Below are 12,811 nucleotides of genomic sequence, written 5' to 3'. Positions count from 1 at the left end.
ATTGTTTTCTAAGCCTTCTTCTTCTCAATATTTGAGCCAATAAGACAAAAATGAGGAGTAGATAAAAGTGGGGAATCATCTGAAGCTGATATTCAAGATACTGTTTACTGCTAGAAAATTACCATCCCTGCCAGGGACAAGGCAAAGGACCCCAAGTAAATGTGCACGAAGGCACAAAGCAAAATTCTTAGACACTGCAGAAATAAAATTGGTGTACTTATAATTTCATTCTAATTACTTAAATTTCTTCACAAATTAATAAACTGCCTCCAGTTATGAATTATTTTTCTTTAACGAAAAAAACTTTTAATGCAAAGCTTACTGAGCTGACACTTTGGAGACTTTTAACTGAATTATTCCAATTATTAATTCTTATATTAAATAAATAACAATGACAATAAACCCATGTATCAATGTACAGTGTAAAACTGAAGTTAACAAAGGTGTTTTTTTTAAATACTTAGAAAAACTTGCTAATCTAATGATGTATAATTTAATTCACAAATACTTTATATAAAACTCAGTCTGTAATAATCTAAAGAAGGAGATTTAAAGAATATTCCCAAAATTGCTTGGGAAATTCATGGTATTCATAAAGACAAATATGCTTCATTTTGTTACAATAGGATGCTACTGCTATTATTATTCCAAATAAAAGATACTCATTCAAGACTGTCACTAGGTATACACTTCTATCGTGAAATGCCAAACATTAAAATTTTCAAGTATTTTAATGATTACGGAAACACAGAGAATATTCAGTCACGAAGATAATGGCTGAACTGTTTTAAGATTTGACATAAGTTTCATGCCAGCTGCTATTCAAGATGTCAACCAATTCATAACCATAGGCGCCCTGTGTTTCACCATAACTGCACCTGCCCCACTACCTGTCTGACTCATTTGTATGTCCCGCTAGACTACAAGCTCAAAGGGGCTTTTGTTCTTGTCCCTCTTGTATCCTTGTCAGCAAAGTGCCTGACCAGTAAGAGGCACTTAAAAACTTGCCAGAAAGTCACCTCAAGTGTTCGTCTAAATACCGGCAAAAATTCACTACCTCTCAAAGGGTAAACACCAAGGATTTCATGAACAAATAAAACTACTACTTCTTGCAAAGACTGCATTAGTACTCTACCAAATTTTGACATACTTTCAAAAATTCTATATAAAAAGGTTTTATTTGCATATTATTTTTCCTTTGCTGAACCTTATGAAACTGGCTTCATAGATTTCACTTATATGTGGAGTCTAAAAAAGAAAACAAATCAACAAACCAAACAAAACAAAAACAGACCTCACAGATGTAGAGAACAAACTGGTGGTCACAGAAGGGGTTGTGGGGAGTTGGGGCAAAATACGTAAAAGGGATTAAGAGGTACAAAATTCCAATTACAAAATGATTAAGTCACAGGGATGCAATATACAGCATGGTGAATACAGTCATTAATACTGCAATAACTGTGTATGGTAACAGACAAGTTACTAGACCTACGGTTCTGATCAATTTGTAATATACATAAATGTCGAATCACTATGTTGTGTACCTGAAACTAATATAACATTGTATGTCAACTATGCAATAAAGAAGCAAATAAATACTTTAAGATGTTTTCAAAATTACAACACGGAATAATCGCTTTCATTAAAATTACTACATAAGCAGTAAAACATTCTTACCACAGGTGCCGCATTTGGGGCCGGTCGCTGTTCGGGTGCCCGCCCTTCTTCTCTGGCTTTTACTGATTGAAGAATTGCAAAGATATTCTTGGAAAAATTCTGAAACAAATGGATTTTAATTATTAAGTCCGCTTAAAATTAAATATCCAAAAGCAGTAAGTTTACTTAATAAACAATTTCAGACTCAGTTTTCTTCCTATCAATTCTTCCCTACTACATCATAATGAGGTATGATTACTACACACGTAAGTAAGAATCAACTGCTACTAGGAAATTCATCCAAAGACCAATTATTATAAACCCCGTGTTACTCACTTATTTTCATTTTACTTAAAGTGCATAACTGGCTATAAATTCATTCATATTTTCCATTTATTCAAATATGTAACCAGGAAACAAGTTAACATTAAAAAAAAATAAAAATATGGCAGATTTGTTGCCAAGGGGGCTTCTTAATTCTAAAAGAAATTAATCCTTCTGAAAGAAATCAACTACTATATTCTCTTCCAGGTATAATAAACTCCAGTGCTAATTTCAGACTGCTATAATTTGTATGAGATGTTGAAAGTTTTAAGATACTGTTTGTTAGGACTCAACATGCACTTTTCAAAGTTTTTAAGTTGGAAAGCAATTTAAAAATTTTACTTAACTTTTGCATGAACAACCTTAGCAACACTGAACAAAGCTGACGAATCTGACTCCTCCTTCCCTCATGAAATATTCTTCTTTTACCTGAGTCTCTCCCTCAGTTCTCCTGGGGCTCTTCTAATTCTGCCTGTCAATCACTTATCATTTTTAAGCAACATGTTATTACTATAAGCCAAACACCTTGCTTGGCACTCAGATACAATGATGACTAAGAGAGACATCGTCCCTGTCCTCATGAACCTCAAATGATTTCTCTTCTCTAGACAATTAAGAATACTGTTTCTTTGGCTTGGACAGCTTGTCCCTCCTAATTACTTTTTACTCTTTAAGTATCATTCTCCCCTCTTTGTTCTAGACCAAGTTAACTGCCCTTCTTGGGTAGCATCCCTATAATGTCATATGTCACAATTACTGCTTATTTAATTTTCTCTCTCCTATTAAAGAATATAACCTCTGTGAAAGCCAGGACCAATGCGTCTCTAGTGAGTGCCCACCATGTGCCTGGCTGGTAGATGTTGAATAAATATTACACAAATAGACGTGTATACAAAAGGAGAGACAGCCTGAAACATAACTTTAACCATTGCCCCACTAATAGTACTTACAAGTTCCTATAATTCTTTAGGACAGCAGACGAATGTCTCACAACCCCTTCCCAGTCTCGAGAATTATGGCACACCCCAAAGAGTTTTATTATATAGGTTACAATATTTATCACATTAGAAATTTGAAACTGAAATATTTTAAAAATATTAATTCCTGCAAAAATGAGGGAAAAAACTATTCCACGTAAAAATAACTTGTCTTTATGAAAAAGTATTTTCCAAAATGTACAAAAAGTAATGACAAGGAAGAGTGGCACTATGTTAAATTTAGGAAACTGTTAAGGTCTCAGCAGCAAAAAGAAACCTCCCAAGTTCTAATTTTCTCATGAAAGTTCGCATTTTATTACTGGCAACAAATACTGTCAGTTCCATATCTTGAAGGAACAGGCTTTCTTCCCTCATTTTCGAAAAAATGTCAAATGCACAAGTGCTCTTTGTGGAGACAATCATCACATTTTGGGATGCAGGAGTGCTTTGTATGCTCCGATTTCATCACAGAAAATACTAGAAAGACACATACTCAAAGGTTAAGATTTAATAAAATTAGTAAATTTTCAAATTTCACCAAGGACATCATTAGTAGGTGAAGAACAAAATGGCTACTAGCAAAGTTTGGTGCCAATGCTTTGATTCATGCCAAGATGCCAGCAGTTAACCAACCACTGCTTTTGCACCAGCAGTGAGAAGGTCAACACAGTGACATATTCAAATAAAATCTTAATCCTATTATGAAAATAGCTGAAAATATGAAAGTCAAATTTCATTACTTTAAAAATAATAAAGCATTTCATGAGAGACACAAACTCTAGAAGAATCAATCAAAATGTTACTAGCTATTTTTGTGCGGTAGAATTACAGGAGGTTATTATCTTCCTTTTAGTGATCTTTTTTTATCAATCTTTCAAAAATGAACATATACCAGTGTATGTAAGTTTAAAAGTATGTTTTAAATAGTATTATAAAATCAGTCTGCCTTTTTGTAGGGTGCTTGCAGTGGTAATGTAACTACAAAATTATGTAGTTACATTTCTCATGGAATTTTAAACCTGTCTTTTATTCCAGAAACTCAGAAAATAAGAAAGCCCTGATACCTGGTAATAACGAAGATCTGTCAAAAATCACAGGGCCTTTCAGGGCTATAAGTACCTAAAAAGGTTTTTTTAGAGTTTTGCAGATGAGAACAGTATAGAGAGGCTATCAGTTAAAATCGTTGTTTCTGACTTTTAAAAATGTTCATACTCAAAGAAGCAAACCTAGCTACCAAACAGTTCTTCTAGTATTAACTTATTTTTAAAATTACACATTGGTGCCAACAACACTAAATTATATTAGAACACTAAGTTTTGAAATGATGGTACAATCCTGCCACCTAGAGCTCAAAGAAAATTGTTCATTTCAAACATTACAATGAACGTTGGTAGAACAATATAAGTAACAATATTTAACTATTAGCCATACTAGGCAGTAAAAATGAGTATCAACAGATCACTTTATTTTAAATACAAAAATGAAAGTTTACTCATGTTCTCAAATTTCTCTATAATTCTAAGCTCTGGAGAATGATTCTTAACCTTGACCTCAAGTACTTTGTAAAACAAGTCAAAGTACAAAAGAAAAAGAATTCTTTCCTTCATATATTCTTTTCTAGTAGCTTTATTCCTACTAAAATGGCACAGTAAACTTAAGGCCAGAATCCAAAAAAAAACGGCAAAGAAAACCAGTCTGCCTGAACCAATATTAAAGTTCACTTTCATCAGTAATCTCACAACTTCTATAAACCTTCTCGCCAAATCACCACTGTGACACACTGTGCATCAGTGAAGAATTAACATTTAAGGGAAAATTCGGATGTGTGGGAGGAAAAGACAGGTGAAAAGAGGTAAGTGAAACAGAATCAACGCAACCTTTTTGGAGATCTATTAAGATACTGAACATCCAGTATATTTCAACTTCTTATCTTTCAAAATTTAAAGTACATATCTCCTTTAATCAGCAATTCACTTCTAGGAATTAATCCTTTTGCTATATAGACATAAATGTACAAAGGTCTATGTACAAGGATGTTTAACGCAGTTGTTTGTAATCATGAATAAGAAGGGAAGGAGACAGGGAGAAGGAGAGGAGGAAAGAAGGAGAAAGGGAAGGAAGAAAACCCACAATAGCAAACCCGTAGCAAAAAACAAAACAACTCCATTAATAAGGAATAAACATCCACCCAACAGACTATAATGTATCAAATACACTCAATACATGTCTGCTGACTGATTTTCGTTAAGTTCTCTACTTTGTGAGGAAAAAAATTAATAACGGTATTAATGACCAGAGAGCTTGCCATCAATATTCCTTGTTCATTAGGTTTAAGCAAAAATCTCATCAACAAGAAAACTGTAAATCTCTTTGGATTTACAAATGAGGTGAAAATAAAGGGACTCGCACTTTGAATCAGACTTTTTCATCAGCTTCTCTGGTGACCAACAACCAACCACATGCTAGAATGGAATGGTAAATATGGCCCCTTAGAAGTCTACATTATTACTGATCTGTCACATATAAACTTGAAACTTCCTCCTCATGGGAAACTAACGAGTTTCATAACCAATCGAAGATGAAACACACACACTGACTCTAAGGAACAAATAAAATGTTTCAATTACCTTTCCTGTGCTCTGTAAGATAGTTGTTCGTGTCCTCCACACCCTTTCTCTGCTCACAATATCTCGGGTCACATCTACCTCAGCATCCACAAAACTCCTCTGTTTTAGGGCAGTTATATCATCATCCAAGTCAGTCTTGATGGTAGATCTTTTCTTAGCCATAATTTTGGCTTTGATTGCAGCAATTTTTTCCACTGACATAGCTTCAGACAAAGACCTGAAAGCAATTTCTTTCTTAATATTCACAGCAAGGATCTCTTGAGTACATCATAAAATATTTTGTGACATTTTTAAGTTCCTGGTAATAACACTGTAAGTGGCAATAATTAAGCTTTCCTTCTTATATGCTTGATAACTTATAACCATGTAAGAAAGAGACCCTATAGAAATATTGCACTATAAGCATATTAGTAATTTCTTAGAAGAAACAATGCAAAAAATTTTTCACATTTTTTTTTAACCTCTTGCCCTCCCAATCAGAGAATTTTGCACAAGCTGATCACATGCCCTGGGACACCCCTCCCTCACCCTGCCTTTAAAACTACTTTGCTGAAACCCTTCGGACTGTTTGGGTTTTTTGAGCATGAGCCACCCGTTCTCCTTGCTTGGCCCTGCAATAAACCTTTCTCTGCACTTCCCCCCACCCCAAAAAAAAGCCCTTTTCTATGAGACTTTTACTTGCTAACCCTCCCTCCCATCCATGCCAATTATACAAACACATACACATATGTGAGCATGTGCATGCACCACCCTGGAATGGGGGTAAAAATTTTTCATTCTGTGAAGAATTCAGTTTAGGTTTTCCTTGAAACTTATTTCAAGGTTTCAAATCTATATGTTACAATGTACAACATATCAATTTTATAGATAACAGAGGCTTTTATATGCCACACAAACATATACTCCTTTTAAAGTCTAGAAGATAAAACAGTATTTTGAAATTTTCTTTTTCTTTCCTTTATTTTCAAATAACATGTGAAATAGCAAACAGAGCCTATGCTTTCAGAACTATTTAGAAAAAAAAAAAGACTTAACAATGAAAGTACAGATTTCATTAAGATGACAATCTTAAGCTTAGTGTCATTTTTTACAATGTAAAACAAGAAAAAGAGTTTGGATACCTTAACAACAGTTGATAAAATTATTAGTCTAATCACAAGATGACAATCTTGAAAAACGTTTAAACATGTGGGAAAAGGACAGGAATTCCTGCAGGTTTAAACATGGTAGTATTATATAGTATGTATTTTATTTACATTAGGTATGAAAGTACTTGCTCAAAGTATATGCTCAATATGCATTAGTATTCGACTCATTTTACATACTACTACACAACTTACCCTTAAAATCTAAAGCATACTAGCATACCTTAAGCCAAATTCAAATACTTTTCTAAACTATAATCAAACGTGCACTGGACATTCAATCATTGAACTTTTACTTCCAGCCAAGATGAAGTAACAGGGACTGGATTAACCCTTCTGTCTTGAGACAACCAGTCAAAATACATAAAACAACAGTTTACACAATACATGATATCAAGCAATGAAAGACAGTGATCTCTAACAAATGAAAACTAAATAAGTAAGTCCTATGAAAGCTGCAGGTTATGGCCTTGAAAGTTTCTAACATGGCAGAGGGAGGAGAACCCAGGCAAAACAGTGTACTTCCTGATCTGAGCAAATGGTGCTGGGATTCCAGCAAGAACAAGGCGTATGGAAACTCACAGGCCAGAGTACCTGGGAAGAGAGAGCTGCACAGAAGGTCCCCCTTGAGTATTCCAGCAGAATACTGATTAGCACATAAGCAAGTGGAAACTAAAGCTAGGAACAGAACCACCAAGAGTATTAGAGGGAACAGTGTCCAGCACTCACTCAGGAAGAATAATAATACCTGCTCCCACCAGCCAGACTGAAAACCTCATATTCCTGGGGCAGTAGGTAGAGTTATTCCCCAATGGTGGGGAATAACTACCCTAAATTAACATTGTTCAAATAACAAACCTTAAAATCAAGACTCAAAAGGAACAAACTGTTTCCAAGTGATTTAACTGTGTTCCCAAACAAAACTAAAGAAAATTTAGAAGAATACAAAAACATCTAGCACTCAACAACATAAAATGCAAAATGTCTGGTATCCAAAGATTATAAGGCATATAAAGGAACAGGAAAATACAAGCCAAAATGAGGAAAAATCTAAGCCAAAAACACTATAAACTGACACAGACGTAGGACTAGCAAAGACATTAAAATAATTAATGCAACTATTCCATATGCTCAACAAGTAAAGACATGGACTGCATATTTAACCACCTTGTAGAGATAAAAAATAATGTTGGAGACTACAAATGTAATGTGAATATAATTACAGAAGAAAATATTAGTGAACTATAGAAATTATCCAAAATGAACAGACAAAAGAATCCAAAAACACAAAAGAACCCAAGTGAGCTGTTGGACAGCTTCCAGCAGAATACGAGTAATTAGGCCAGAAAGAGGGAAAAAGAAAAAAAATTTTAAGAAGCAATACCAAAAATTTTCTAAATTCAATGAAAATTATGAACCCAAAAATCCCCTCAAAAAGCTCAATGGACCTCAAGCACAAGAAAGATGAAGAACACTCCTCCAAGTCATGTGATAATTACATAGCTCAAAACCTGCAATACAGAAAATTTTTAAAGTAGTCAGAGAAAAAAGGGCACATTTAAAGAAACAAAAATAAGGATGACAGATTTCTAATCAGAAACAATGCAGTCAAGAAGGCAGCAGTATACAACATCTTTAAAGTACTTTAAAAAGATGTAGCTTGGAATTCCATATCCAGTGAAAATTAAAAAAAAAAAAATATGGGAAATAAACTTTTCCAGAAATAAAAATTAAGTTGAAAGAATCACTAGCAGACCTGCACAAAAAAGAAATGTTAAAAAGAAGTCTTTTGGGGGGTGGGGTGAGAAGTCTTTCAGGCAGAAGGAAAAAAAATGGGTACACAGGTCTACAACAGGAAAGAAGAGGCATGGAAAGGGTACATAAAATGTTTTTCTTATTTAAATCTCTTTTAAACAAGAATAAGAACGATGCATACTGGTGTTTATAACATGTGTGTGAGTACAACGTATGACAACGGTATCACAAAGGCCAAGAGGAGAGAACTGGGAGTGCCTTCTAGCTGAGGCTCCCGCGCTTCCTCACAGGGGACGGGGCGCTGAGGTGCACTGTGACGCTACACCCTAGCAACCACTCGAATAGGACAACAGCATGAACCAACCGGCCAACAAAAGAGACAGAAAGGACTTACAGCATGTATTCATTTAATCCAAAATTAAATGGATTTCTTTATGGGGGGACAAAATTTTAGCCCCCCAAAAAGGAAAAAGAACAAAGAGACAAATAGAAAACAATAGCAAATTAAAACTAGAATTAAGCATATCAAAAATCATGTTAAACGTAAATATTTAACACATGGTACTTAACAGAAAAAGTTTGCTAATCACTGCTATAAACCAACAAAAGATTTCATGATAAATGAGTGGCTTGGATTATAGAGTAATTTTTAAAAAGGAAAGATCAGTACAGTAACAGAATCAAGAAGCTTCCAGAAAGCATAAGTAGCACAATGGCTTCCAATCCTCCCATCATGAAACATGCTCAAGCATCTTCTGAACTGAGGGCAATGAAGAACACATGTAGACAGCATATTAATATCCCTTTTTTCCATATATACTTACATATACCTAGACTGCTCAGTTTCTACTAAAGAAATTCTTACCTGATCTGTTCAGTCTGTACAATCCCTTCTTTGTGACCCTCCAAACGAGCAGCCAATCTCTCTTTATCAAGGCGTACACACTCTTCATCCTGAAAATAATCACTCAGTGAATATTTTAAATTTTTATTTAACTTGTAGAACAACAACAAAAAGAAACGCTGCACATAACTTTTCCTTACCCAAGTTCCCACCTATAAAGTCCCAGGCATCACTGGCCTTTGGTCAATTTTAAAATATTTTTAGTTACATAAAGACAACAATAATAAATATATGTTGGATCATGTAAGATTAAAACTGACTAAAAGCTTACAAATAAACTTTAGTAAGTTTTTTCTATGATTAAGTGTTCTTCCCATAACATATCATAGCTACTTTTATCCAGAAAGATAACATACAACAAATAAATTCCTTCTCTTCAGGAAAGTTTATAACTAAATTTTATGAGAAGCCTTCGCCACAGTCAAAAATTTCATTTTGGGTCTAGATTTTTTTCATCTGTTGCCCCAGGTCCTGAATCTACCAGCACAGAACAAAACACCAGAAGTGAAACTTTAATGGTTTTCAAAGTATGCTCCTCAGAACATCAGGAGCTTCCTACAAAGTGCCCATGAGCCACTTCTTATCTGAATTCAACTTTGGTAGCTCGACTTTTACCTCATTTAGATATTAGAATCTCAGGTAAAAGTCAGTCTGAAAAGTGTTCGGTTACTTAAAAACAAAACTTACTAATTCTGATCTAGTTCAATGCCCACATTCAACAAACAAGAAAACTGAGAACCAGAGTCAGTGTCTATGGCTAACAAATATGAAATTGTATAAAAACCATCAGTACGTTCAAGAGGTCCAGAGAGATGTGCTCCAGTTGTGTTCTAACCATGTAAAACTTGAAACAGGCATATTGCTGAGATGAATGCAAAGATTAATATTTTAACAAGCACATTAAACTCTTTCCATTTGTAAGAATGATTTAACACATATTACTCAAGTTCCTTTGGAAACTGATTTTTTTTTTTTTTTTGGTCGCGCCGTGCGCCTTGTGGGGATCTTAGTTCCCCAACCAGGGATCGAACACGGGCCCTCAGCAGTGAAAGCAGGGAGTCTTAACCACTGGACTGCCAAGGAAGTCCCAGGAGACTGATTTTAGAGACAACTGCAGCCTAGGTTTTAACCAGATCCCAAGGTTTCTCTCTGCTAGCATAGTGCCCAGCAGGTCCTCAATACAGATCTGCTGAACTGAAAACTGTTTATGTAATATATCAATAGCTATTGGGCTTCCCTGGTGGCGCAGTAGTTGAGAATCCGCCTGCCAATGCAGGGGACAGGGGTTCGAGCCCTGGTCTGGGAGGATCCCACATGACGCGGAGCAACTGGGCCCATGAGCCACAATTACTGAGCCTGCGCGTCTGGAGCCTGTGCTCCGCAACAGGAGAGGCCGCAATAATGAGAGGCCCGCGCACCGCAATGAAGAGTGGCCCCCACTTGCCGCAACTAGAGAGAGCCCTCGCACAGAAACGAAGATCCAACACAGCCATAAATAAATAAATAAAAATTGTATAACTTAAAAAAAAAAAAAAAAAAAAAAGCTATTTATGTAATTCATTTTAACCCTACAAATGCTCTGGAAAGCATTTTATAATGCTATTTCTTGCTGGTTTCTAAAGTTACCAGATCCTAGCAATTCTGCATTTCTGATACATTCAATTATTTTTCAAATAATTAAACCATGAAGTTCACGTTTTTCCAACTAAATGGTATCTCTAAATTCACTTTTTTTAAAATTTATTTATTTATTTTATTTTTGGTTGCGTTGGGTCTTCATTGCTGCGTGGGCTTTCTCTAGTTGTGGCGAGCGGGGGCTACTCTTTGTTGCGGTGCGCGGGCTTCTCATTGCGGTGGCTCTTGTTGTGGAGCACGGGCTCTAGGTGCACGGGCTTCAGTAGTTGTGCACGGGCTCAGTAGTTGTGGCTCGCGGGTTCTAGAGTGCAGGCTCAGTAGTTGTGGCGCATGGGCTTAGTTGCTCCGTGGCACGTGGGATCTTCCCGGACCAGGGCTTGAACCCATGTCCCCTGTATTGGCAGGAGGATTCTTAACCACTGCGCCACCAAGGAAGTCCTAAATTCACTCACTTTGTACAAAGTGGGTTATAACCTCCTTACACACAAAGAGAGTTGGGGAAAATTTCAGTTTTACTGCCACAAAGTTTGTACCCAGCATAGTGGACTAGGTAGGAACCACACTGCCTGGGCTCTAATCCCAGTTATGTGCACCTCAGCAAGTCACTTGTCTCTGAGCCTGTTTGCTCACAGATGACATGCACAGTACTGCCAACTTCAGGAAGTGGTGGTGAGGATTACATGAGTTAATGATATACATAAAGTACATACAGTATCACCTAGCACAGGATAACAACGAGCTAATTATCACTATCATCTGAAAAACATCGCGTCCATGTCTCAGAGTATCTTTAAGTAAAATTATGTAATCTTAGCATCAAATTTTGTCAGTGATTCTACTGTATGTACTTACCAACCAACCCTGTCCCTTTAAGTTACCTTTCTTACCCTTAATTGTGGATGCTTTGCTGTTCATGAAGCAGGCAAAAGGTACAACTATTTGATTTTTATTTAAGTGTGAAATGACAAAACTTAAGTTTCTAGTAATGTTAACACTACTGGTGACTACAAGTGTTCTTCCCATACTGGTCATTGATATATAGCCAGTTCAGTCATTTCTCAGATTTTTAGTGTGCCTCTAATACATGATCCTCCATCTTCAGAGGGTTTATATGCAACTGACCTGGGGCTTGTTACAAATTTAAATAAACAGTATTGTACTCATACAACTTAAACTCCCAAAGTTTAATTGTCTTATGCAGTATACGAGCTGGTCAACAAATTTTCTTTTCAATGTTAACTGCATTACTTACAGGGCTCTATTTAACATGAACTACCCTTGTTTACCAATACTAATATTCCACTTGCTGGCTATAAAATGCTACCAAAAAGACATATAACCTGATATGTCAATATTGGAAGAAGTAACTGGAATAGGCACTTCATGTTCACAGCTCTTCAGAGTGGAGTAAACTCCTACACCACCTTATTCCAGAGGTAGGCACACCACAACACAAAGGCCAAATCTGGCTGGCCATCTGTTTCGTAAAGTTTTACTGGAATACAGCCTCGCCTGTTCATTTATGCATTGCCTATGCCTGCTTTCACACTGCAGTGGCAGAGTCAAGGAGCTGGACAAAGACGACAAGGCCCAAAAAGCCTGAAGTAGCTACTATCTGGCCCTTCACAGGAAAAGTCTTCTGACCACTCATCTAGGCCAACACTTTCATCATAAGGATATAAAGGCACAGAAAATAAAGTGACTTGTCCATCACACAGCTTGTATGTGAGAGATCTTACACGACAGCTCAAGCTACTTATTAATCAACTGTTCATTCTAATATTACCA

The 12,811-nt window shown here is 36.0% G+C and overlaps 1 protein-coding gene across 1 annotated transcript in view; it reads right to left on the bottom strand.

The window, feature by feature from the left end:
* Positions 1-12,811, bottom strand: part of CDC73 (cell division cycle 73) — a 91,755-nt gene that overhangs the window by 70,846 nt on the left and 8,098 nt on the right. The window contains exons 6-8 of the mRNA XM_059942800.1: positions 9,350-9,438; positions 5,585-5,801; positions 1,678-1,776 (exon numbers count right to left, since the gene is read on the bottom strand). Of these exons, the coding sequence (XP_059798783.1) occupies positions 1,678-1,776; positions 5,585-5,801; positions 9,350-9,438 (405 nt within the window). The remainder of the gene's footprint in view (positions 1-1,677; positions 1,777-5,584; positions 5,802-9,349; positions 9,439-12,811) is intronic.

This window comes from Balaenoptera ricei, chromosome 1 (genome assembly GCF_028023285.1).
Source record: "Balaenoptera ricei isolate mBalRic1 chromosome 1, mBalRic1.hap2, whole genome shotgun sequence".
Lineage (NCBI taxonomy): Eukaryota > Metazoa > Chordata > Mammalia > Artiodactyla > Balaenopteridae > Balaenoptera > Balaenoptera ricei.
This window is presented reverse-complemented; position numbering and strand designations above follow the sequence as displayed.